This window comes from Gasterosteus aculeatus, chromosome 2, assembly GCF_964276395.1.
Source record: "Gasterosteus aculeatus chromosome 2, fGasAcu3.hap1.1, whole genome shotgun sequence".
NCBI classification, from domain to species: domain Eukaryota; kingdom Metazoa; phylum Chordata; class Actinopteri; order Perciformes; family Gasterosteidae; genus Gasterosteus; species Gasterosteus aculeatus.
Window position 1 is genome coordinate 14899943 of NC_135689.1, and position 27279 is coordinate 14927221.

The 27279-nt window shown below is 47.1% G+C and overlaps 3 protein-coding genes across 7 annotated transcripts in view; 1 reads left to right on the forward strand and 2 right to left on the reverse strand.

Moving 5' to 3' along the window:
- Window positions 1–1105: 1105 nt before the first annotated feature.
- wdr6 (WD repeat domain 6) lies at window positions 1106–7215 on the reverse strand. 3 transcript variants are annotated; one of them, XM_040192709.2, is made up of 7 exons: window positions 7114–7215; window positions 6694–6802; window positions 6283–6444; window positions 3423–6120; window positions 3240–3317; window positions 2581–2697; window positions 1106–2384 (listed from the first exon to the last, which is right to left on the reverse strand). In XM_040192709.2, exons 2-7 carry the CDS (start codon window positions 6761–6763, stop codon window positions 1403–1405), a joined length of 4107 nt encoding a protein of 1368 aa, XP_040048643.2. In that variant the 5' UTR covers window positions 6764–6802; window positions 7114–7215; the 3' UTR covers window positions 1106–1402. The 3 variants fall into 3 exon arrangements, with proteins under 3 accessions (XP_040048643.2, XP_040048644.2, XP_077949398.1); XM_040192710.2 differs by having other exon boundaries at window positions 7066–7186; XM_078093272.1 differs by having other exon boundaries at window positions 6283–6362; window positions 7114–7137.
- A 294-nt stretch (window positions 7216–7509) lies between these two features.
- On the forward strand, window positions 7510–19911 carry fsbp (fibrinogen silencer binding protein). The gene is made up of 4 exons (XM_040192725.2): window positions 7510–7902; window positions 16977–17029; window positions 17397–17565; window positions 17983–19911. The coding sequence occupies exons 1-4, from the start codon at window positions 7698–7700 to the stop codon at window positions 18351–18353; spliced, it is 798 nt and encodes a 265-aa protein (XP_040048659.2). The 5' UTR covers window positions 7510–7697; the 3' UTR covers window positions 18354–19911.
- The window catches only part of celsr3 (cadherin, EGF LAG seven-pass G-type receptor 3), a 74052-nt gene continuing 66150 nt past the window's right edge, over window positions 19378–27279 (reverse strand). For 2 of the 3 annotated variants that reach the window (XM_040192708.2, XM_078093256.1), the window contains 5 exons: window positions 26828–26919; window positions 26474–26647; window positions 24526–24720; window positions 22895–23954; window positions 19378–22546 (listed from right to left, as the gene is read on the reverse strand). In XM_040192708.2, the coding sequence (XP_040048642.2) occupies window positions 22519–22546; window positions 22895–23954; window positions 24526–24720; window positions 26474–26647; window positions 26828–26919 (1549 nt within the window). In that variant the 3' untranslated portion in view covers window positions 19378–22518. The remainder of the gene's footprint in view (window positions 22547–22894; window positions 23955–24525; window positions 24721–26473; window positions 26648–26827; window positions 26920–27279) is intronic. The other variant, XM_078093265.1, reaches the window with a different exon arrangement.

Here is a 27279-nt window from a genome sequence, read left to right on the forward strand (position 1 = left end):
AGTGGCAGGTGGGGAGATGCGTACTTGACAAAAGGCAACGCGAGACGAGGCTAAAATATTAAAATATTCATGGATACCTGCAGTCGGCCCCTTCATGGGCCCTAACCCCCACCTGGCCCTCCACACACACACACACACACACACACACACACACACACACACACACACACACACACACACACACACACACACACACACACACACACACACACACACACACACACACACACACACACACACACGCACGTCTCATTTAGCAAACGTCTCACACACAATTTTATACATTTAAATTCTTGGCAGGTGATTGTGAACCAACACACTCTGTATGACATTAAATGCAGAGTTACATGCTGCCAGTCCTCTCACGCGTCATCTGGCACAGCTACATTTGCATATCGGCCAGACACTCTGACACACGCACAATATTCCCACAACAAAAAAAATGGTGCACACTCCCATTGCAGCCTCCCACCTAAGCAGTATTAGCAATTCATGTCATAACACATTTCTGCTTTATAGCGGTAACTTAGCATATCAGCACACAGGCACAGTGGGCTCGGTTACACACATACACAGTGACGGATGTATTACACACTTAAGCTTAATCGTGCTCTACACTTAGTTTATACTCTAAACAGAGCAGAGAGGCTAAACTCCCGGGAACTATTTGAAGTGCGGTCTGGACAAAACGGATACCGTTTATCTCCCAATTCCTTTTTTACCTGATTTGGGAGACATTTGGCAAAGGCAGTCTTTTGGTTTGGCCTTGATCTGACATAAAATAAAGAGTCCTAAAGCTCTCCTCAAGTAAACAGCTTTATTGACTGGCTGGTTGATACGCGTAACATGCTCTATTTAAAATGTTGTTGTTAAAAATAACTCCATTCATTTCAGGCATCTTTGCTCAGGGCCCCTGGGGGAAGCCACAGATGGCCTAAACACATCACAGACGGTTTAAATATTGTCTGAAAATAACCATGACGATGTTTTAGTAGATGAGCACCGATGGCTTTCGGCTGCTACGAGGATCCAGACACGGATTTAGTGGATCCTGGATCCTTTAGACACTGTATTTAGTTGCCAGAGAACTCAAGACAAACTTTAATCAGTTTAAAAATCTGTTTTATTTTTCTTGAAGCTTTGGTCTGTTACAGAAGTATTTATATCGTTCTATTTACTTTTACTAAATCTTCATAAGTGGCAGATGTCTTCTGTAATCACAATGTACCCTGTAAATAATGAGAATCAATTTTATTTAAAACATTATTGGAATTATTTGATAAAAATTGCTGTGTCTCAACAAGTTTTAAAGATATAAAATCATTTAAAAGAATTATGTACATTGAAAATAATCATTGCTTGGGTGACAGCTCTCGTGATTATGTAGACTTTTCTCTCAACGCTAAACTCGGAGCGTCCCTCCTACTTCTCTCTCTGCCTTTGGGACCCGTAGCAGCTGGAGGCCCTGTCCGCAGACGAGCACCCATCCCGTCGTTCCTCCCTCTTCCTGGCTCTCCCAGCAGGCCCTGACACCCCTCTCGGTGTTCACCTCACTCTCCGTCTCACCCAAGCTGTCCGCCCCGCTTTGCCGTCTACGCTCAGCAGCAGTCTCGCCTCCCCTCTCATTGCTGGTTTGACAAACCGGGTCACCTGCCCCTCTCCCGGCTTCAGCGGGTTCTCCGTCTTCGACCTCGTTCTTTGTTTTCTGGTCCTTATCAAACCGCGCCGCCGTCTGATGCGTCACTCTTAGACCCGTCTGACTCCGCCGACAAACCGCAGTCTCCCGCTCAGACTCACGCCCCCTTTCCTTACGTTTATCTTCCTCCTCCTCCTCCTCCGTCAACTTGCCCTCCCACACTGCGAGTCCCGCAGCGTCCGCAACATGGCAGCACAGCGCCCCGACGTGGCCGATGTCGGTACTGCCGACCCTCCACAGGCAGACCCTCTGATCCGAAGAGGTGGAGACCACGAGGTTTGGGCTCAGGAGCTTCAGGGCGGTCAGAGGGGAAGCGTGAGCCAGAGGGACGTGCCACTGGGAGTGCAGATGGAGATGGAGCTGCTTCCCGGATTGGATCTGGGCTTGTAGAGAAACCCGGGGCTCGGGCAGCGGAGCGTCGTTTGGGTACTGCACTCCGATCATAGAAACGGTCAGTTGTCCGTCATCCCCTCCGCTAGCGACGGTTACCCGGCAACCGTGCTCATGCCCGAGTTTGTCCGCCCGGACGGCCAATGAATTGACGCCGCTCTGGTGGGCGTGAACATTGAAGGAGGGGCTTGGTGCAGTCGGACTGCGGCTGGACTCACCGGCCCATAAGGAAGACGCGTCGGTCAAATCCCACACGGCAATTTTGCCATCTGTTGCAGCGCTGAACAGCAGCTGATACCTGAGACGGATACAAACCCCAAACACAAAACTCAACAAAAAGCCAAAGTTCCATTCTTAAAAATGGTGTGATTTCAAATATTAGAATTGTATTGCAAAACAATCAACGGCCTGGTTCTAAAGTATTTCTACAAAGCAGGACTACCATTGACTTCCAGGTCATTCAAAACAAAAAGCATCAGCACAAATCGGCTCACTTGTTGCATTTTCCATCCTGCAGGCTGCAGGCGGCGACGCTGAGGACACAGCGCTGGTGGTAAAACGTCTCCCACAGCAAATCAATTTGATGTTTGACTTCACTGACCGAGAACAACCTGGAAAAGACAGTCGTCGAGGCCAGAATCAAGGAAAAAGGACTGAGGGCATCATTATAGGACAAACGGTATTTCAGTTTCGCAGTTCAGCGACTAAAGGAACAAAGTAAATGTCTCTGAGCACATTTAACCCACATTTTCTCTTGTATTCATTTACGACCGCTCACTGAGGGGAGGGTAGCAGTTTGAAATCATTTTTCTAAACTAACATTTTCCTTCTGCCCCTGAGAGAATATAAACTATTTTTAAAGAGCCATTTTGTTCCAGTTTTGTTTAAACTCCCACCACTTGGGGGCGTAGGCGCTCTGTCAATTAGGCCGCATGGTCAATATAATCAGCAGGATCGCTAGAGACAGGTGGTTGTTGGAAAGCGTTATTGAGCGTGCAAAGAGATCCGATGTGTATGATAGCCGGCCGTAACAAATGTTATTACAGAAGGTGGTAATAATTTGCCATAAATAGGAAACTGGACTTTGCATAGTTTATTTTACGTGCCAAAACAAAAGCAAGCGGTGGCAAAATATTGTGTGGAAGACACAAACCTGACCGCTCCATCGCTGCAGGCCACTGCCAGAAGACAACCGTCTGTCTTCTCATCCACCGCCACGACAGACATGTACCTGGAAACCAAGACGCAACGGGTAAGAGCAGAAAAGAGGACACGTTATTCTCCTCATGGCTGAAGTGCCCCTCACATGTGTGCAGAGAAACAAGCATCAACCTGCCTGGTTTCTGGGTCCGTTTTCACCGTCTTGTGGCGGTTCCGCCTCCTCTCCCACTGTTCGTCCAATCGGTGACTGGCCACCTGGATCACCTGGCAGGAGGGAACCAGTCTCCGCCTGTCCCAGCCGACCAGCAGCCGGTAACACTGCATCTGAGCTCGCCCGCCGGCCGACACGAGCAGGGCGGAGAGCGACTGGCCCTCCCTCCCCCCCTCTGGGCGCGTGACCGCCGTCACCGTCCGGACGCTGGAAATGTGGTCCGTGATGACTGAGAGGACTTCGACGCGGCCGGAGGAGGGACGCAGCGCCAGGACGGTCAAGCTGGTGTCCTCTCCACCCGTCGCCACTATCTCCCAACGCTCTTCTTCCCTCTCCGCCTCCTTCACGTCATCAATTCCCGCGATCGCCCCCAGCCGGCACACGCAGCCGATCCCCCTCCCGTGGACGCCCTCTCTCAGGCCCCACCCTTCGCACCTCCCTGCCTTCCCGGAACCGATCCGTGCCCCTCCAGGCGGTTGCGAAGCCACCACGGCCCCCTGCTTGATGAAGACCAGAGCTCCGTATCCGGGCCAAACCCCTTTGAGCGACGGCCAGAGACGCCAAGAGCGATGGCCCCCACCACAAGGTACAGCTAACAACCTCTCCTGCCTCACGGGGTCCCAAACCACAAAGTGGACGGCATGGAAGCCGACGATGGCGAACCTGGCTTCTCTCCCGTGATTTTCTTCTTCTCTTTTAAAGCTCTCCTCCTCTTCTCTCGCCTCTGTCACCTCCAGCTTTCCTGACAAATTCTTTGTCTTGTAGTGGTTCTCAAACTCCTTCCCTAGATCCTCCTCCTCCTCCTCCTCGGCTGAAATGTCAGATTCGAGGATCAAAACCCTCTCCAGCCACTCCATACCCTTGCAGGCCCGCTGGACTCTGAGAACCTCCAGCTGAAGCCCCCCTTTGTTCTCCACACTCTTTCCATTCCCCTTTTCTGGTGCTGGAAGCACCCTGAAGACCCTCACGCAGCCGTCCCTGCCAGTGCTGTAGAGCAGTCCCTGGTACTCGCTCACCGAAGTTACACCCAGTTTTCCATGCACCCCGAACAGGCAGCTCAACGGCTGCAGCAGCAGCAAGTCGGCCACTTCTCCCCTTTCACTTTTTCTGTCCCCACCCGGACCACTTTCCTCATCCATCCTTCGGTCATCCACCATCTCGTGCTCTTGTGTTCCTCCGTCCTGAAACAAAAGCAGGGACCCTCTCCTGTCCCCACACACCCACAGCCCCCCCTGCGCGTTGGAGTGGAGGCGCACCGCAGCTGTCAGCCAGCGTTTGGCGCCGCGAGGAAGGAGGAAAGAAGGGAGGCGATTCGCGCTCAGAGACGAGGGAGAATTTTCACCCATTTCCACCTCCACTAACCAGCGAAAGACGAGTCCTTCGGAACCTGACGCGAGCAAATAAATGCCGTCTTTGGTCTCTTGCCAAATGAGACTGTGGATCTTCCCTGTTCCGCCGGCGAGGAGAATCCCACACTGAGGACAAGCGATGGAGAAGACCTGTATGGATCCACTGAGGTTCCCCACAGCACACAAATACATTTTTGCCGTTGAGTCCTTTAAACTGACGGTTGTTGTTTCCATCAAACAATAAGATTGAAACTCAGGAGTCCCTTTCCAGACCATCTCCCACTGCCCAGCGCTGTATTGGTAAACTGTTCCCTGATCAGTGCAGACGACTAACTTACTCTGACTCCAACTTGCATATTCCTCCTCCTCCCCTACCATACAAACCACTTTAGGCGAGCCGTGGCCGGTAAACTTCAGGTCCGTTAGCCTCTCTGTTACTGTGTCCTCTGATTTTTCCTTCCCTTGCTCGCTCGCTTTCACCCTCCACAACCTCAACCCTCCGTCCGCCCCCCCTGTAGCCACCCATCTCGCTCCGTCTCCCGTTCCCTCACTCACTGCGAGTGCGCGAACCCCCCCGGCCCGGTGGCCTTTTAACGTGCAAACCACCTTCCCGCCTCCAGCCCAGTCCCAGACTAAACAGGCCCCGTCCTCACCAGCACTGAACACGTTCCCTGGGGACAGACTCACTGAGAAAACCCTCGCCTGGTGTCCGTATAGGACTCTTAAACAGGCCGGATTGAGCTCTCCACATTTCCCCTCGGGGCCCCCTAAAGCACCGACACCCCAAACCCTCACGCTGCGGTCATCGGAGGCGGACGCCAGCCATCCTTTCTCCTGCAGGTAAGCGATGCTGAAGATGACCCCACTGTGGCCCAGCAGACGTCTCTCAACTGGAGCTTTGAGCTCGGGATCCACACGTTCAGTTTCACCTCCTGCAGGCTTCCAGAGAACCAGTTGGTTGAAAACAGTCCCACCGACTAGGACGGCATCTGACCAGGATTGGTGTACCAGAAGGAGGGCAGAGTACAGCAGACAACCCTCCAGACAGGAGCGCTGAGCCAGGACATTTCCGGTAATGCTGTCCAGAAGAAGAGCTCTATTGTGAGCAACAGCAACACAGAGCAGCGAGCGTTTGTCTCCAGCGAGCCAATGGGCATCCAGGGCCCAGTCCTGTAGCTCCATGAGGGGGCCCAGAGTCTCAAAGTGCGGCTGCTTCCCATCCCGGTGATCCACATGGAATCTCACAAGCCTCACAGCCTTGCCACCAAACACTGCCAGGTCATGGAACTTGGGCTTCGATGTTGAGCTCAGTTCTGGGGATTGTGAAACAAAGAAAAGGTGTCTGGATTTGAGGGTGAAATATATCATAAACAAATCAATTGAGGGCAAACTCTGTATCAACACTTAACATTTCACCAATCACGCAGAGCCCCCCCACCACATTAGAGTGAAAACAAACATCTGCTTATGCTAACCATCTCCCTCCTTCACATCTGTAGCGGTGGATCTTTGTGGTGTGACTGCCTTCAGTCTCCTAGGCCGTATCCCGTGGATTCTGTGGTGTTTGAGCACACTCAGTGAGGCACAGGCTTTGGGGCGAGGATGGAGGTTGAACCCTGACAAGACTGGACCCTCACCTAGCGGGATGGGGTGGGAGAAGATTTGTCACGTGTGACCCTTTTTTTACAGCGTTCAGTCCCCAAACAACCAACAATAAAAGTGATAAGTAAAACATATAAAGTTGTTCTACTCACGCTTTTGTAGTAAGAGAAGTTTAAAAATGCATAACAACAATGCATCATTAGAAAAATCTGAATTGGCTCTTCAGGTCCATATTTTTGCATCACTAGAAATATTATTGATGTATTTTCAACGATGCCTCTTACCTGTCAGCAGGAAAGCATCCTGAAGGAACTCCAGAGCTGTGAATGGAGCTACCAGAGCTGCTGTCTCCATTATTGATAACTTTCACTGGAGATACAGTATCAATGATGTCTGAAGTATATAGAGAACAAAACACGACAAAGACGATGGTTGATGAATACAACAAAACAGACGGGGTTGACCGGCATTTGAAATATTACAATGTTAAGTCCATATTGAGTCACTATTAACTTTCCAGTTAGCCGTTGCTGCTAGCTTGTTTTGCTATCTTTGTCTTATTAGTCGTGTATGAATCCATCAAAGTGCCTTTGTTCGGCCCCCCGATGCTCGCACACATTACATTATCAAAAGCCTCAAACCAAAAATAAACGTGCCATAAATCTGCATTAAATCCGATGTATTAGCATCCACGATCACAGTACCCATGTGTGTGTCTGCCTGTCTGCTCCGTGCCGTGTTTAAACCAATCAGGGCGCACTGTTGGCTTCCTGGAGGTTGATTGGTTAGAAAATAAGTTAGCCGTATTTGTATTGGAGGAAGCTGCACATGTGACCAAGCACTGTTAACTTGTGCTTTCTGTAGGTGTTTTTTTTGGGAAACTATGTTGAGTATAATGCATTGTTGGTCGGTTTTAAACAATACTGATATCATTTTGGTTCAAGCCTCCTTTGTCCCTTTGTTTACCTTACATTGAAGCCTATTTCCACAAAGTTACTCAACTATTTCACTTCACTACACCAACAGAGCAAACAGTGTTTGGTCTGCACTTTGTGATACTTTGTTATTTTAGAAAGTTATAAAAATGCAATTTGTAGAAGAAGTGTGTGTATATATACGGAATCTGGTTCTTTATAACAACAATACAACGAGTAATTTAAATTAAATTTCCCAATAATGTAAATAATTGTGGCTTTTCCGTGCCGCCCGTGAACGCATCGGGAGACGGCTCACGGGAGGCTTCACCTAACTAGCCGCAAGGTAGCGGTCCGGCTAACTTCAGCTAAGCATGCCCGGCAAATGCAAATTCCAGGACTCCTGGCTCTCAAAGGGGATTTACAAGGACTGGCTGGTTAAGGAAATCCAGGACATTCACTTCGCCCGATGTAAGGCCTGTTCTAAATCCATCAAACTTCAGACGATGGGCGAGGCTGCCCTGACCAGCCACGCAGGGGGAGCCGGCCACAAAGCGGCGGTGCGCAAGCTGAGGGAAGGTAACGTCACTGCGCTCACACCTCCGACTGATGCTTAGCGATCGCTGTTTGTTCAGCCGGCTGTTGTTGTTGAAGTGTGTATGGCTGCAACAGCAGTGCACACGGCGAGTGCAGAAACATCTGTCCCACGTCATCCGCCAGAGGTTTCCCCTCGGGTCGTGTCTTCTTTTTTTTAGGACCTGAGTTAAAATGTCAGTACGCGCTTTTTTGGCAAAATGTTCCTAATAAAAACATTACACACCAGCAGGGAATGATGTGTGAAAACCGCCGGTGCAATGGTACATATTTTACAAATATTAAAATGGTGTTTAAACACATAAAACCGATCAAGCCTGGCTGAGGAGATTCTACCTTCTCTGAGGTGGGACCACGTGTACTGCCGGCAGTCTGCATGCATCCTTCTCCACACATCCAGCAGGCCATGAGACTGGACCAGCCGCCTCAGAGCCTGCTGGGAAGCTGGATGTGGCTCTGCGTGGTTGCGGTCTGTAGTCGCATCTTCTGTACAGTTAACATCCCCCCCTAAGAATAAAAAATCCTCCGAGGCACAGACATCTAAAAGCTCATTAACTTTTTTGTAAAAACAGCTTCCTCTCTGCACCGATTGCTGGAGCATACACATTGATAAAAAGGTCGAACCGCGCCTTTACTGGAAACAACCTCCCCTCATGATGTGTTTGACCTCCAGGGAGACTGGATTAAAAGACCAATTCGCCTCCAGAACAACAGGGGGAGTGACGTGTTTCTGTTGAAGACGACCTAGAGAGTCGCGTCTTTGTGTGTGGAAGTCGTTGGTTTGTTTATTCATTTATCATAGACTTTATTGCCCCGTGCATCGCCACTGCTGCTTTTCATCACGGACACATTTGTCCCGTATTTTCCTCCACAACTTTGTGCACCTCTCGACCTGCAAACCGGCGTTTGCGGCGATCTCCCTCCGTGAATCCAACCCGCTTCTGCAACCCGCCAATGACGGCTTGTATAAGCGGTCATATTTACGCATTTCTTCTGACAAAAGTTCTTCAATCTGATCCGTAGATTTTGGCCCACGGCACCGGAACCGGCCGCTCGGCCGCCGCAGCCCGGCTGTCAGGATCCCACCAGCTTCACTCACTCCTCCCACTCGTTCACAGTCCCCTAAGTTCTAATCACCATCACCTGCACCTCAGCAGTTCACCTCCCTTTATATTCAACTCCTCTTCACGCACTCAGTGTCTGGTCTCGTCTCTACGGGACACCACAGACTCTCACGCAACCTGCCCGCTACGTACCTGAACCCCTGCCGGCTGCTCCAAGGGAATCTCCTCCCGCATCTGTAACCTGGAACTCGGCCCACCCTTCAGTTAAAGTCCCAAAGGGCAGAGAAAATATCCTTATAGGATCAATTCATCTGTTTTCTTGGGTGTTATCAACAGCTATATATATATATATATATATATATATATATATATATATATTTTATCATCTTTCAACTTCCCCTTTTGAAGAGTACTTTGCACTTTTAGTCTTTTGCCCGGCCCCCTCATCACATTCTCAGAGATGAATGGGCCGATAAAGAATAACCCTGCTTTAACATAATACCTCCTCTAGCTTTCTCTAATTCTGACCTATTTAGCTTAGTTTAGCTCAAAAACACACCCAAGCACGCAGGCAAAAGTCCAGAAAAGAATTTCAGACAAAGAGGTATATTTGCGTGACGAAAACACTGTATTATGATAGTATTTATTATATCATAGAACATAATAAGTATGAAGTTAAGAGGGTGAGCAGCTTCAAATACCTCGGGGTCCACTTCAGCGAGGACCTCACCTGGACACTCGATACAACGCAGCTGGTCAAGAAGGCTCAACGGCGGCTGTACTTCCTGAGGAGGCTGAGGAGGTTTGGGATGTCTCCCAAGATCCTCAGCAACTTCTACAGCTGCATCATCGAGAGCATATTGACCAGCTGCATCACCGTGTGGTACGGCAGCACATCCACAATGGACCGCAAACGCTTGCAGAAAGTGGTGAGGACAGCAGAAAAGATCATCAAGACCCCACTGCCCTCTCTGCAGAGCATCTACCACCGCAGGGTTCACAGGAGAGCTGCCTCCATTCTCAAAGACCCCACCCACCCCCAACATGGACTGTTCAAGCTTCTACCCTCAGGCAGGAGGTAAAGAAGTGCCAAATGCAGGACCACCAGACTGAAAAACACTTTTTTTCCCCACTGCCATTAGAGCCCTCAACAGCTGAGAGGACTCTATAACCTAACTCACAACTGGTCTGCACTTTAGCTTGTTAGGATTCACTTACTGTTACTGTCCTGTTAAATTAAATGAAATATGTGCAATATAAATTAAGTTTTTCTTTTACAACCTGCTCAGTTTTGCACTTTTCCCCTTACCTCATGTCTGCCTTATCCTTACCTCATTTTTATTTTTATCTCATGTACATTTATGTAAATGTTGTATTTTTTATTTTTATTTTAAAATTGGTCGGCTTTCCAGAAAAGGCAAGCACAAGTATTTCAATACACAGTGTGTAATTGACAATAAAAATCTTTGAATCTAAATGATGTTGTTATATGAAATTAGAACTATGAAGTATGATACTATATTAGTCCTATATTATGTTATATGATATTATAAATATGACGTGTGTGTATCAACTGGCCGCTAACTAGCTAACATCATGGCACGGAGGTGTTTTTTTTTTCATCGCCCACCATTCAACAACTCAAACGTGAATTAAGAACCTTTTAATATGTCAAAGAACCATTTAATATCCCAAATAACGAAAAACACGTAGAACCATCTAATAGATAAAGCGGTTCTTTAGAAGGTGTTGGTTCTTCGTGAACCAGACTGTCTTGGGGCTTGTGTTTTTTAAAAACACTTTAGAAATATAGCTATTAGGCTGCAAGAACCATTTCAATCCAGAGAGACTTGTTCAAATTTTAACAATGCTTTATTGTAACAGGCATAAATATATAAATTGCCAAGTTGTTTGGCGCTTGGACCCACAGGGGAACCCACAGATGACGGGGTGGCCCATGTTATCACATTTTTCTTTGGTGATGGTATCCTCCAGATGTTGATAGGAGGAGATTTTTTTTAATGTGGGAAACCCATAGATGGAGGGAAAACCCACTGTGTGTGTGTGTGTGTGTGTGTGTGTGTGTCCTGGTATTTACACACATGGACATGTCAGAGTCAGCTTGTTTTTGAGCGTGTGTGTGTGTGTGTGTGTGTGTGTGTGTGTGTGTGTTTGTCCTGGTATTTACACACATGGACATGTCAGAGTCAGCTTGTTTTTGAGCGTGTGTGTGTGTGTGTGTGTGTGTGTTTGTCCTGGTATTTACACACATGGACATGTCAGAGTCAGCTTGTTTTTGAGTGTGTGTGTGTGTGTGTGTGTGTGTGTGTGTGTGTGTGTGTGTTTGTCCTGGTATTTACACACATGGACATGTCAGAGTCAGCTTGTTTTTGAGCGTGTGTGTGTGTGTGTGTGTGTGTGTGTTTGTCCTGGTATTTACACACATGGACATGTCAGAGTCAGCTTGCTTTTGAGCGTGTGTGTGTGTGTGTGTGTGTGTGTGTCCTGGTAATTACACACATGGACATGTCAGAGTCAGCTTGTTTTTGAGTGTGTGTGTGTGTGTGTGTGTGTGTGTGTGTGTGTGTCCTGGTATTTACACACATGGACATGTCAGAGTCAGCTTGTTTTTGAGTGTGTGTGTGTGTGTGTGTGTGTGTCCTGGTATTTACACACATGGACATGTCAGAGTCAGCTTGCTTTTGAGCGTGTGTGTGTGTGTGTGTGTGTGTGTGTGTGTGTTTGTCCTGGTATTTACACACATGGACATGTCAGAGTCAGCTTGTTTTTGAGTGTGTGTGTGTGTGTGTGTGTGTGTCCTGGTATTTACACACATGGACATGTCAGAGTCAGCTTGCTTTTGAGCGTGTGTGTGTGTGTGTGTGTGTGTCCTGGTATTTACACACATGGACATGTCAGAGTCAGCTTGCTTTTGAGCGTGTGTGTGTGTGTGTGTGTGTGTGTGTGTGTGTGTGTCCTGGTAATTACACACATGGAGATGTCAGAGTCAGCTTGTTTTTGTGTGTGTGTGTGTGTGTGTGTGTTTGTCCTGGTATTTACACACATGGACATGTCAGAGTCAGCTTGTTTTTGAGTGTGTGTGTGTGTGTGTGTGTGTGTGTGTGTGTTTGTCCTGGTATTTACACACATGGACATGTCAGAGTCAGCTTGTTTTTGAGCGTGTGTGTGTGTGTGTGTGTGTGTGTGTGTGTGTGTGTGTGTGTCCTGGTATTTACACACATGGACATGTCAGAGTCAGCTTGTTTTTCAGCGTGTGTGTGTGTGTGTGTGTGTGTGTGTGTGTGTGTGTGTGTGTCCTGGTATTTACACACATGGACATGTCAGAGTCAGCTTGTTTTTGAGCGTGTGTGTGTGTGTGTGTGTGTGTGTGTGTGTGTGTGTGTGGGGTCTTGAAGCGTCTGAAGCGCGGGTGGAAGGGGAGTGGGGGTCGATGGATGAGGTAGGATGGAGTGGGAGATGAAGGAAGGTGTTCCTACAGGTGTCCAGTCTCAGGCACGTTGATGTTGACGTCCTGGATGGTCTCCTTTTTCTTCTCTTCTGTCTACTATTTCTTTGCCTCCTTGTCCTGCATCTTGCGCCTCATTTTCTCCATCTCCGTCTGCCGGTCTTGCATCCGTCTCCCAAAGATGCCTCTTTTCTTTTTTTTTAAGTCGAGGCAGATGTTCTCGAGGACTGTTTTGTCGTCCTCTAAATCCTGGATCCTGGTGATAAGGATCTGATTTTCCTGTCGGATCTTTGAGATCAGGAAACCACTGCTTGTGACCATCTCGTGGTGGGTCTCCTCTTGGCTCTTTTTAAAAGCAGCCAGAGAATCCCTCTGGGTCTTTAGCAGTTCATGTTCTGCTTCCAGCTGCTGCCAGGTCTGCTTGTTGACCGTGATTTCCGCAGTTTTGACAGTGAGTTGTTCTTTGGTCTCGGTGAGCTTCAGCGATAAACCCTCGTTCTCCCGGATAGTCTCAGCCAGAGCCTCTGACTGGATCTTCAGCAGTTTGTGTTTTTCTTCCAACTGGTGGTTACTGGCCTGCTGCTTGTGCAGCTCCTCTTTAAGAGAAACGTTAGTGGAGAGTAACCCTGTTACTTTAGACTCCATGGACTGTTGTTGGTGATCCAGTTCCTTGAATGTCTTTTCCTCCAGTTCTTCATACTTCTGCTGCCAGGTCTGGTTGTTGACCGTGAGTTCAGCAGTTTTGGCAGTGAGTTGTTCTTCTGTCTCTCTGAGCTTCAGAACTAAATGGTTGTTCTGCTCAATAAGATTCCTGACCTGGATCTGGTGGTCTGAAAGCATTGTTTTGTGCTCGCAAACCATCTGATCAAAGGCCAGATCTTTGCCTTCTAACTGGCGGCACAAATTGGCCTTCTCAGTTTCAATGTAGGCATTGAGTTCGCTCACTTGCCTTTTCAGGCAGTGCACTTCATTGTTGGCTCGAGAAAGTGCAACACTCACATTGTATCCAGTCGGAGGACGTCCAGGGATTAAAGGGCCAGCTCCAGCTCTCTGGTTGTTTCCGCGGTACATGGTGAATACTTGTATAGCCTTGAAAAAGACTGTTGGTCAGCCCTGAAAAGGGGTGTAGTCTTGAAAAAGACTGGTGTTTTATTTGTCGCTAAATGACTCGATGTAACCTTTGAAAAATGGTGGTAAATCTTCAAAAAAACTACTTAAGTGTGTAAAGGACAAAAATCGTAGATACTTTTGAGAGAAAATATCCAGCTGCACTCTTATAGAACCAGAAACGCAATGATCTAGTGTTCCGAGACACATCAAAGACTCTTGTTGATGTCATTCCGTTGCCATGGAACTGATCGCCCGAACAAAAACACTTGTTGATGATGTGTATATATATATATATATATATATATGAAAGACCTCCACCAGAATACTTTCAACAAGGTTTAAATCACATAAACAGAAATAGAAGTATTGCAAATTACGATCATGGTTATAGCAAAGCAGACTGGAGATGAAGTATATTTAAAAAATATTAAGCAACCATGTGTCTATCAGACATTTTTCACAAGTGTTTCTAACAACATGGATGCTGACTCTTATTCTCAGTCTGTCTATTAGGACGGCCTCACAGCGCAGTCTTCTGTTTTTAATGATAAAAGAATATAATTTACCACTAAAGTCAGCAGCAGGCCAAAATAGTTACAGATAACACCAGGAGGTAAAGAAGTTCCAATGATGCAAACCAAGGCTTTGTGTTAGTTTCTTATGTGTGTGAAGTGTGTCTCACTATGGAGAAACACAGATGTTATGGATCATCTCTTCTAAATACAGTTTCTGTTTCAGATCCATGAACGCAGCTCCCATAATCTAACTTTGATCTTAATGCAGCTACATAACACATCTGACCCTACGAGGATCATTTTACACACTTTAAAAGGGTTCTCTTCATGAATATGAATATTGTACATTGCATCGATTAGCATATTAATATATTACTTTGGTAATGACAAAACAGTTTTTCATTGCACTTTTAATGTGTTGCTGTCCTCAACCTGCGTTCCCTCTTGGCAGGAACAGACAGCTAGCTTACACTTTCCTTTATGAATAAAGATGAACTACCAGCCTTGATTTTCATATGTGTAATGTTTTCATCCTCTGCATTTATTCATGCCGGATTGATCATTGTCAAACTGGAACAGACAAAACAAAGGCTACATAAATACCACGTAAAACAACGTGGCACCAGGATAACATGACACAGAGAGCTAGCATAGTTTAGCTGCTATTTTCCAGCGGAGAATTCCGTGACATAAATTCAACATACTTTCGAAATTGTCTAAATCTTTACAGCAACACAAAACATGCACTCACAGACGAATAATGTCCGAAGGCTCTTCCAGGAGGAATTCAGCTGCGACCAACAACAGCGGGTTCTCTCCATGAAGTGACCCGAGCCTCGTGTGGCCGCTCCACTAGGCGGCTGCATTTACTCACGTGTAACTACTCAAGTCACTACATGTATGGTGGGCATGTCACACCTTCTGTTTTCTATAACGACATGAGGTGATTCTTCCACTGTTTGTGTTTGTTTTTATTGATTTGGAGGGACATCATATTCCCTTTAGTGCTCTACACATGATGTGTTGGTCTTCAATGGAGCATGTCCAAGTCATGTGCTTCATTTGAATGAAAGAAAAGAAAAAAAGATAGTTTCAAGAATAAACAAGGAAATTGACAATTATGATGGGGATGACAAATATTAGGATCACACAGATTACATTACATTACAGGTCTTTTAGCTGACGCTTTTACCCAAAGCGACTTACATCCTCTTCAAGTCGCTCCCTAAAAGGAGCACACAGACTACCGTTTATCTTCAGCTCACTCTCAACCTCACTGTACAACACTTTGATCTTAGCTATGCAGAGGTGTCAAGTAACCAAGTACAAATACTTTGTTACTGTACTTAAGTAGAAATTTTGGGTATCTATACTTTACTAGAGTATTTATTTTTCAGACGACTTTTTACTTCTACTCACATTTCCACGCAAATATCTGTTCTGAACTGCTCCATAGCTTCCCTCAGCCTGGAGGCTGACCCCTGGACAGAAACTTGTAAACAGTAGAGACACAGGGCGCCAGCAGCGCTGTTACCGCTCTGCGGCAGGACATCGGCATGGAGCCAGAGGCCAGACTTTCATTAAAAACCTCCAGGATGTCAGGTGCAAATATTTCCCAGAATGTTTTATAAAATTCTGCGGGAGCACGCCGTCCCTGCATGCCCTGCAAGGCGGCCTTCAGCTCCTGCACGGTCATGGGCCTGTCGAGCGCTTTGTTTGTCTCCTCAGAGACTTGAGGTAGTTCGCTCATGAACTCCTCCGTCAGTGCTTCCTGTACTCTCTGGTACAGAGGGAAGAGCAAAAGCTGACCGCTCGGTTCCTTGTCTGGCATGGTTCCACCACCGTCCAACAGGTCGGCCAGAGCCATTTTTTTAATCTTGAGGACTTCAATATGTCCTCGCTCTCCTGTGGACTCCCTTAAATGCTTTAGTTCCACTATATCAGTCTCCAGGTCCTTCATAGATCTGGTGATGTCTCTGGTGACGTTGAAAGTGTGCTGGTGACAAAGAAGCCCAGTCTCAATCTTACCGTGGTCCCACCACTGCCTAAGACTGCTAAAATCACTCTTCCTCAGCCTAAAAACACTCCAAAAACATGAAAGGAGCTCTCTAAAATTCTTATCAAATCCTTTTCAGGAGTTGTACTACGTCATCATCTGCTCGTTTTTCACTAACGTGCTCATAATTGTTAGGCTGCACAGCAAACACGGGCGTCAATGCTGATGTGCGGGGGAGACGAGGAGCTGCTGGAGCCGAACATCTGCAGCCTGTTGAAGTGTCCCTAAGCAAGTGCTCCAACTTAGAGAACAAGAGCCAATTTTTCTTGTCAAATGTTTTGTAAATTACCTGTTTGTTGTTGATAGAAGAGCAGAGAAACCTTTTTAGAAGCTGGGATCTCATACTTTTCACTTGACTCGAGCCGTTTATTCCATTATGTAAGCACTGATTCAGCTGTCTTCTATGTAGATTCAATAATTCTGTTTAAGGTCACTCGAGGGAGGTGGATCCTCACTGCGACAGGAGTTGGAATACGAATCCTCAATTTTCTCCTGCTACCTCAAATCATCAGTTGGATAAAAAGTTACACAAGAATCCAACGTGGAAACTGGTTCAATAATCCCTGAATTCAACACTTAAATGTTATCGTTACAAATGGTCATTACAGCAGATACGTTTTTTATAAAGACAAGATTCAAATCCTAAATTAGATGAATTTCTGCCCATTTCCCATTATGCTTCAATACTTGGAATAATCCTTTTAAAAACATCAACCAGCGGTTGGGACACATGTGTAATGTGTGAAGGGTTTTTGTTGTACCGGCCTTTACCAGTGGGAGGCGCTCTTTACTTTTCCTGTAATACATTCACCAACGGTCTCTTTCTGTCCTTTTTCTCTCATGAGCAGACAATGTGATGCTGACAAACGCCGCCGGGCAGATTAACGGCAGCGTGAAGCAGGTAAATATTTCCAAATTGTCTTTTGGGTTAACAATGATCTCAGGCATCATTTCAAACATCAATTAAACCAAAGAACATTCAAAATTAACTTGGAGCCGCTCCTACAGTAACATTGATCGCCCCGGGGACCTCAAGGGGGTAAAAAGGGCAATACTTTGAATTATGGAGAAAACAAACTGCCAGATTGTGACTTTGGTGTTTGGTTTAATATCCTTTCTGTGACAAAACGTGTACCTCTGGGATCCTTGGACAACTCTTTTTTTGTGTGGGGTCTGTGGACTCATTTATCCAATTTAAGGGGTCCTTCACCCTAAAGAGTTTGGGGAACCACTGACTATAAACACGCACTTCACTCTCTTTGTCCCAGACTGAGGACAGCAAGGAGCAAGTGGCCATCTGCCTGCAGCGGGACACCTTGGACAGAATAACGAGCAGCGACTGGTCCAATCTGCCCCACGGCCCCACTACAAACGCCATCTCCCACAATGCAGAGCTCCAGGATGGGACATTTCCTGCTGCCTACTTGGCAGCGCCAGGTCAGTGAAGCTCTGCAAGCTGCCACGCTATTAGTTGCCTAGAGACACGTGTTCAGTGATCTTTGTTAGAAAATAAGGGTGACCTTTGAATGTTTTATGTGTTTCTCTTATGAAGAAACGATTAAATAAACAGCACCGATGACCTTCAGCTGAAAGGGGTTATTGTGTAGGCCCCTGAAGATGAGAAAAAGGCAAAGTGCCTTCTCTATATTTGATGAACTAAATGTAGTCCCTGATTCCAACCTACGGCGGCACGCCTTCAGAAGGTTCTTGGTCCCTTGTCTAAACCGCTGATCCCAGTGCTGTTTGGCTTTAAAATGGATCCCAATGCATTTAGTACTCTGTATTGTACCGATGCATTCAGGAACACCGGGTTCCCCGCAGTGAACTTTTTCCTTCTTTTTTTTCCCCCCTCAGGCCTTGCAGGCACCTCCCCCGTCGCGAGCCAGCGCTTGGACCCGGCCGGCGGCGAGTCGGACGGGGCGACCCGCCGCTCATCTCCACACCTCGACCACGCGGACCTGTCGAGACGGGAGCACCAGCAGAGGGCCGACGCCGTGAGGCAGCAGCAGCAGATGAAGATCCTGGAGTGGGAGAACAGGATGAAGGTGCTGGCGTGGGAGCAGGAGCTGGTGAGGGAGAAGACGAGAGCGGCGCGGCAGAAGGAGAAGGCCTTCAGGATGAAGAAGTCTTACTACAAAGCCAAGCTAAAGCGGATGGGCGAGGACGTGCCGCCGTCTTCGTCCAGCAGCGACGATGAGGCAAAATCGTGCGGACAATCGGGATGAACTTCTGCAATTTGTTGCATCGTTATCGGTTCTTTTACACTCTTGTCTATCCGCCGTGCCAGTTTCATACGTTGTCTGGTATCGTAATGCAAAAGGAGGATTTTCACTTGTTTTGAATTGGCTGTGACACAAAGGGGGATGTTCACTTTCCCTGCGTAAGACCCATGTTTGGCTGTGGTGGAAGGCAGAAGTGACATTACTTGGTTTGCAGACGACTCAAAAGTACACAGGCAGCTTTTTGGAGACGAGAACAACGATTCGTTAAAAACGAATGATCTGCAGAGCAGCAGCCACTCTCTAAAATACTTTAGAGGGCTTAGACAGACTAAATTGTTTGTAGTAATAGAAAACACTTTATTCTAATACTTCCACAACTTAAATTAATGGAAGTGCTATGAAGGACGAACGTAATAAACATTGCACAGCATATTGAAAGTGATCAAAATCACAGCGTGGTTTTAATACTGAAAGAATTCATGGGTTTTTAGGGTTGATAAAGCTCATAAGCCTTATTCTAGGGAGAATGTGTAATTCTTACAGAATTTATTACATCAAGTTGCTGCAGATGTAGAAACGTAATGACATGCCTTAATGGACAATCTAGATCCAGATGTTTTTTCCCTGCATAGCTTATTTGGCGTGTTAACTTTATGTAAGCCGACACAGAATACATTTGTATTTGGTTTGAATTTGGAGTTGACTACTGACGGGTGACAAACAAGACAATGACCCTCTGGATAGAAGTAAACTAAATATCCCAGTTCCCTCTGTGTGTGTTAATGCACGTATTCTGTATTTAAATAATACTAATCCAGTAGGAGCACGGATTTCTTTTGCCAGTCGCTGTGTAAGTGGGGAAAAAAACACATCTGGGGGCTTTTTATATTGTTTTTACTGGGAATGAAGCGTGAGAGGACACTCGAGTCAAAACAGGGACAGAGCGAGATGTCCAGAAAATCGTTGTCTCTCAGGACGTTTCCTCCCGTGGATATGAAACAACACACAGAATAAACAAACCCAGCCAAGTAGGAATAAGTTATTTTTTTAATGTCCAACATTTCTCTTGTTTCCGCGGTAACAGGGGAACATCTGTTTCCTTGCCGACGGCGGGATAGAAGGCATCCCATAATGAACACACAAGCTAACAAAGACAAACCCTCCTCCTACCCAGACTGGATCTCACTCTTCCTTTCTTTCCGTCACTTCCCCAATTATTTTCTTTTTTTAGAGCACATCACAATTTGGTGTTTATTTAATGTTTCTCGCCTCCTGTCGGTCCGGACCACGTCAACCTGAAGCTGCAGTTATCATTTGTAATCATTCTGAACAATATCAGTTAACAATCAGATTTTGTGACCGAAGCTTCAGCCTGTGAACAATAACACTGAGCAAAGAGGTTTTGATTCTGGACGTATCTGCACCATTTACATCCAGTATGTGCACATTTAGTCTGTGGATGAAGAAACAAGGTTGAAATTCAAGTTTTGTCATATTTTTACAGGTTTTAACCCCATGATTGGATAAAAAAAAACAAATAAATCCAATTCTGAAAAGCAAAGCACCCTGCCTCAAATTTGTATCTTCACAGTCCCGTCTCTTGTCCTTCAATTGTGAATTTGTTGCACCGAGAGACATAAGAAGCAGACAAAGGGGAACATTTCAATGCAACAAAAATAATACAAAAATGGCAATATAAATTAATGTTAATAAATTATTGATAAATAAAATAAATCTCATGTCTGTACAAGTTAAAGGTATTGTCAGTTGAAGATAAACAATGGATCTGTGAATAGCAAATGGGGGAACGAAAATGGAGCAGCTGAAAGAAACGTGAGGAGAAAATGCTTCTGCTCTGCAAGAGCATCTTGAGCATTTTTTGGCAATGCAACTGTAATAATGGGCTGTCAAAAAAGGGAGATATGCATTCGCAAGGCGGTTGTGTGTATTTATTCCTGCTATCTATTTCCATGCTGGTTTGTTTTCCTTTCTGCGATAAATAATGCCGACCCCCCTCCTCCCCGTACAGCTGACTCAATGTGTCCCGGCCATCTCTCAGTTTGTACCACACGATTTGTTCTTATGCCCGTTGTGCTCTTTTGGCCTTCTTGTTCTGCTGTAGTGTTTTTACAAGTGCCGTTTGAATGTCAGTGCTCTCTGCTCGAGGGCCAACACAGAAACCTCCTTTCACCTTCAGGTTTTTCATGAACAACGTCATTTCTTTGCGGCCGATTTAGCCACAGTGCCCTTATTCCCTCTGCAGGCTGTTGGCATTTGCTTACAAACGCCTGTGCGTTGTTACCTCGAGGCCCGTCATCAGCGCTCGCTCCAACAGCTGTGAGAAAGGACACGTTGCTGATGGAGAGGGGCCGCGTCTCAAAACCACTTAGAGGCTTTTAGCGCTGACACGACTGACGAAGATACGTCGGATCTTGCGGTAGATCTCATCTCTGTTCAGCAGCATAAACCACAGGAGCACATCTGTATTCATGTGTTCTGTTGTCAACTTCTCCATCAATGACAGCTTGTGTTGGATGTTTGTTGAGCACATTTGCAAATTCAGGAAGTTTCTCATGTATAAAAGATATTCTCCCGGAAACTGATCAGCCAAGCAGTTAAAAAAAAGAAACCTTGCATCAGATTCATGTGTTACTGACATGAGCTAATATATTCAGGTAGATACCATGCTGGATATGTACTGCAGGTCTGCTTTCAGGTCTCCAGGCGAATATCTGGGCAAGCACTAGGACGGGACTCGCACCGCGTTCCCTGGGACCCGCTCTCCTGCACCGACACGCTGATGCGGTCTGCTGCCAACCAAGATGCCAGCCGCAGTGGATAGTGTCGTAGAGAAGGTCTGGGGCCTCGTTTATAATTGATTCCATGGCACAATCATGAATAAAACTTATCAAAATTAAAAACCAAACTGTAAATCACACAAGTCATTTTCATCACACACAGAAACTGAAAAAAAAACGTGTTGCACTGATTTTAAGCAGCTGTCCCTTTGGCTTGGATTTGCAGAGAACTTCTGCATGAGAAGCTCTTACATACGAGCCCCTCGTGGATACTGGCGGAGAGGTTGGGCTGCTTCTGCGGCGCATCTTGAGGCAGGTTGAGTTATAATGCATCAAAGAGTACAAACACCGCTGAGGGTCTTTCAGTGGTTGTTACATGATGAAGCCTCGTACGGGGAAGCAGATCTATCTGCCTTCGCCCGCCTGATCTGCAGAATACCACTCGAACTGATATGGTCAAGGTTCACACGGCAACAGGCACAAAGACACACAAAGACAGAGGACGAGGTCACATTCATATGCAGTGGATCAGAATACAGAACAATCTCCTGAGAGAGGGGACACCGGGACGCTCGGGACCGAGCTTTGATGGTGGTACCACCACCTCTGAACCATCGTGTGGCGCTTTAGCTTAATGTTGACCATCTTTCTCTTCACAATCATCTTCCATCATATCTCTCTCCTATAATAACCCCTCCCTCTATGTACAATCACTTTTCGCAACTTTGATATTTTTGCTTCAACCACGTGTTCTAATAATCTCATCAGATACTATTGGCGGACCCCTGCCGTCGCTATACAGTCGATGAGTGTAAGGGAAACGGTTTTTGGAGGGAAAATTTGGGGATTTTTTTTTTTTTTTCGTATGCAAAATGTGTCCCTCGGCAACAAACAAGAATCCACTCGCACAAACCTCACTCACCACCGCACACAGACAGTCATTAAAAAAAACAAAAAAAAAGACGTCACAAAAGATTTCTTCTTCATCTCCAATGAAAAAGATACAAAATGTATAAAAATGTTATTTACAGTCTTTTTTTCTTCTTTTACACTGGATCAAGTTGACTTGACGTGTTTGTCTTTTAACAGTTTTTAGGTAGAAGTGGGGAGTCATCGATCGAGTCAAAGATCCTTGTAGGCAGTGGGACTGTGGAGAGACAATCTAATTTATACAAACGGACCACAAGCCCTCTTTTATCCTCACGGATGCTCTCTGCCTTACGCTCTTCTAACTCTTCCTCCTCTCACCCACGTTTGTTTCTAGGCCTCAGAGGTCCCAGGTTGCCTCAGTGGCTCAGGACCATCCATGACCTTTGACCTTGCCCCGGTGTTTCAACCTCGCAATGCATAAAGGGATGTGGAGGCTGTCATCAAGACTGTCCTTCACTTCTGTTGGCTCTGCGAGGATGGAAAGAAAAATGAGTCATGAATACGTTCACTCACCTCTCTACTGATTGTAGTTTCACTTACACGTAAAGCGCTACACAAGCTAGAAAGTAGGAAATGGAGGAGTAAAGTTAAGCTGAAATAGATGGGAGGAAGTGGACATGGTCCCTGTGGAGATGCTGGAGGATGCAGAAATCAGTCGGGGGATAGAAAAGGGAGGAGATGCAGTGCACAACAAGCCGTGTTTTCACGGGATCACAGACAATGATGGGCTGAAGACGAAGGACAGGACATCAAATGGAAAAAGGGACAGGAGAGGGCGAGTGCAGGCCGACTGTTTTCAAAACCACAAGGACTTACTCGGAGTCGGGGGAGACTTCAGATATGCTGTGGGAGGTGGCTGACTGGGGCGGGGAGGGGGAGGGCCCATGGGCGGAGCCATTGGGCCCAGGGTTCGAGGCGGCGTGGGGAGGAGTGAGGACGGAGGAACTGAAGGACGCCAGGATGGAGGACAGAATATCCAGGTGCTCGCTGGACGGCTGTCGGCCCAGCGGGTTGGGACTAGAGCCTGCGACCTGGGGCACAGTCTGACCCGGGTACCTACATGGAGGCGCAGAGTCCAGTCGCCCTCTGATGTGAGCCGGGTGATGCTCCTGGTGGGGCTCCTCGGAGATGGGGGGAGGAGGGGAGGAGGAGGGAGGCTGGTCCGGGTGCGAGGGCTGCCGGGGAGGCAGCGTGCGGAGCCACTCCCGACACGGCTGAGCCTGGGCTCCGCCCCCGTTGGTCTCCAGCTGCTCCCTGGACCGGCTGCTCATCAGAGCCCCCCCGAGGTGCTCTCGGGACGAGGCCTGCCGCCGAGTTAGCGAGTTCAGGTGCGACCTGGACCCGCTGAGGTAGCCCTCCACTCCCAACCCGACCGCTCCCCCGTTCCCACTCAAGTCCTCCCTCGAGGCGTGGACGCTGCCCGCGTGGTGGTTGTCCAGTCTGTCCCTGGATCCCGTCAAGTTCTCCCTGGACGATGAGACTCGCTGGTGATCCAGCCCCAGTCCCCCCAGCCCGGCACCCTGTCCCAGCTCCCTCCTCCTGGGTAGGAGATCGAGGTTGTCCCTGGAACCCCGGGAGTCCAGTCGGTCCCTCGACCCCCCAACCGTCTGCCTCCCAAGCGGGTCCCTGGACAACTGCCTCCGGGACAGCGAGTCCAGGTGTTCCCTGGAGGAGTAGCGGGAAGCCGGTTGAGAGAGCGAGCCGGAACCTCCGCTGGCACCGGCCGTGGCAGAGTACATGCGACCGTACGAGGCGGCGGGAACGCCCCGGTGGCCCAGAGTAGAGGTTCGGTACCAGTTGAGCTCACTAGGGACGCGGCCCACGGTGGAAAGACCCTGGAGTGCTGGGGGACAGCCGATTCGATTCTTCAGGATACCTGAGACGGGGAAATAGGCGCTCATGGACTTTGTCCAATAACAGTTTCACAAATATTTCCCTATGCTTTGGGACAGCATAATTTGATTAATATCGATGGGCCTGTATTTCCCGTCATCACTTAACCCCAGTGTGTCTCTGCACCTTTGTGTGTAGGCGAGCATAAGCCAATTGTATATGTATGTATTCTCAGCATAGAGCACACACTTTCCTGTGCATTACCGAGGAGCTTTCCAGTGTTGTTTCAGTCGTTCTCTGTGGGGGCCACTGACTCAACTCTTTAGCGGGTTGTGGCGGTAAATCATTTCTACGATACATGTTACAATCGTTCACAAAAATGAACAGTGTGTGTGTTTGTATTTCATTGTTATGGGACTCCTCTGATAAATAAACACAGACCTATAAATGACGAACGGTTTCCTTACATGACATTCACTTGCACTACAACGATTTGACTGCGAGAATCGAGCTCTCTGGATCAAATCTTCGGTTGACTCCATGAGGGGGAGTCGCGCCTAGTTAAAAAAAAAATCCCGCCATGTCAGCGTGCCCTCTGCTTGTGTTTTTCTCACCCTTGCGGTGCCGGTTGGTCTGGGTGAGGCCGTTCTCGTCCCCACTGGTGAGCGCGGCGTCCTGCTGGTTGTTGTTGGCGGCGTCCTTGCTGTAATCTGCCCCCAGGGGGCGCTCCGAGCCCCACTTCTGAAGGCTGTGTGTATCGCACTCCTCCAGAGCAGGCCAGTAGGACAGGAGGTCGTTGCCATCCAGATCTGCAACACACACACACACACACACACACACACACACACACACACACACACACACACACACACACACACACACACACACACACACACACACACACACACACACACACACACACACACACACACACACACACACACACACACACAAAACTTTCAGGTTATTGGTGAAATCTTTAAGACATTAAGACAAAAATCCCTGTCATTGCTGTCATCACTGAATAATGTACTATTTAAGCCACTTAACACCAGTTACGATGCCGATGTGTTCTTATGGCTCATATTCATTTTTTAAATTTCCAGCATTGTTTTTCATTTTGTTGCCTTGTGCGCCTCCCAACAAACAGAACAGACATCCAACCAAATAGGATGTGTTCCACATGAAATAACTGACACATTGGTCGACACGAGAGTAGTGGACAGGCAGAATTCATCTTAATGTACAAACATCTATTGTCTTCCCTTTGCAGCCATTTGACACATCGAGAAGTTCTTTGATTGTCAACACTTTGACATCATCCCCAAACAGGTCGCGGGTTAGGTCACCCACATTTTGTCAAAATGTTACCATTAGGGCAGCAACTAATGATTCATTCCATTTTCAACTATTTGTAATGAATTATTAAAGTAAAACAAAAAGGGAAATAAAAGTCTGAGCCAAAAGCGACGGCTTCACGTTGTTTATTTTGTCCAATTTTATTGATAAATTATGGGACAATTAAGAATAATCTCCATGAAGAAATAGAATGATCATTAGTTATTCCATCTCACCATCGACGTTAAGAGCTTACTCTGAAAGACACATGTTGTTCTTATTGTTAGACTTCAGTTTTAAATAACAACAGGTAAATAAAAAAATCGATGATCTGCTTTGGTTCTCCGGCACTCGGCAGTCGTCTGTTGAGCTGAATCGATCGGGGCTTTAATCCTTTGTCACAGCGAATAGGTCGCCATCCTCAAAATGCCACGTTCACTAAAAAGGCTTCAGTTTGGCTGCAGCGATAAATTGGTTGGACTGTAGTGGCCATCTGGATCCGATCCTCCTCCATTTGTTCGTACTGCATTAGAGTTCATTGATCCAGATGGCTAATTAAGCTTAGAATTGATTACCTCCATGGATTTATAGATTTGCACATCTGGCATTTCCTCCAGTGGAACCTTTGTCGGAGCACTGTGTATGCATGACATTTACATCACATAGTTTTAGGTGCACAAACTCATGTGTTATTCATGACTACCAACACTGACATTTCCCCTATTTGTGTGTGTGTGTGTTTTTGTGACACACATCTTCCTTGATTGAACATATCTGAGATAAAAAGAGTGGACTTCCTTTGAAACAAGGTTCTTATTTGTTTGTCTGTGTGTGTGTGTGTGTGTGTGTGTGTGTGTGTGTGTGTGTGTGTGTGTGTGTGTTCACACAACCAGCACGGAGACGCGCAGGTCTGGTTAACTGGAGACTTAATGAAAGTAAAGCTGACATTGTGAGTCCAAACATGCTGCTCTTGTGATTGACAGGCAACCCGCCCATGGTGACTTGTGCTTCTCATCCAAAGTGAAATTGGACACACTCCAGAAGCCACCAACCTGCACAGGGGATGATGGCGCAGTACTCCAACAAAGACGCCCCGAGCCCAAACCCCTACTCCAATCAAAACCTCAAGTGTCCTTGAGGAAGACACTTCAACAGCACGGCCTTTTCTGAGAGGAAATCCGCGAAGACGCAGAAATGAGATTAGCAACTTAAGTGGCGGTCTACCTTTGGTACCGTTGTGGGCGGGCTCTGTGAGCAGACGCTCGCCATGGTTGGAGCGCTTGAATCGCCGCTGGATGCGGCCACGCAGTCGGACGTTGTCCTCGCTCTCGGAGGAAGGGATGGAGAGACTGCGCTCCTCCTCCATGGAGAGGTCCGAGTCGGAGTCGGAGTCCTCACCTGGGAGAAGGAGGAGTTAACGTGTTGTCATTCTCTGTGATGTGGGCTTGACCTTTACATTTGTATGGAATGAGAAAAAAAAGAAAAAAAAGCCAAACGAGGGTGCAAAGACGGGAGAACTTGTCCCTGCTGCTGGTTGAGAGTGTGCGTCCGTGTGCACGGTGGTGTTTGTGCGCTCACCTCCGTCTCTGTGGAACATGGCCACGTCCAGGTCAGTCGCTCCGGGGTGGACGATGTTTTGTTCCAGAGTCTGACGAGCTAAAAGATTTTCTCTAGCAGGGAAAGAAGAGAGAAGTGAGGACACACACACACACACACACACACAAGACACACACAGATACACTGTATATTGTGTTCATGGTCACGCAGGCTGATCTAGATTAAAGATAGAGGGCATCCACACACACATGTAAAGTTTGTACTGTACACACACACACACACACACATGAAGACAGTCACTCAGCCATAACCACAGCGCACTCAGAGTACATTAGTCTTGCTCTACATACACTACAGTGCATTGTTCCATCCAATCAACTTCATCTTTACCCCACTGACCCACAAAATGTGCGACAGGGTGTCTGTTAGCGAGGGAACGTCCTCCCAGAAGCTTTTTCTCTTAAACCCCCAGA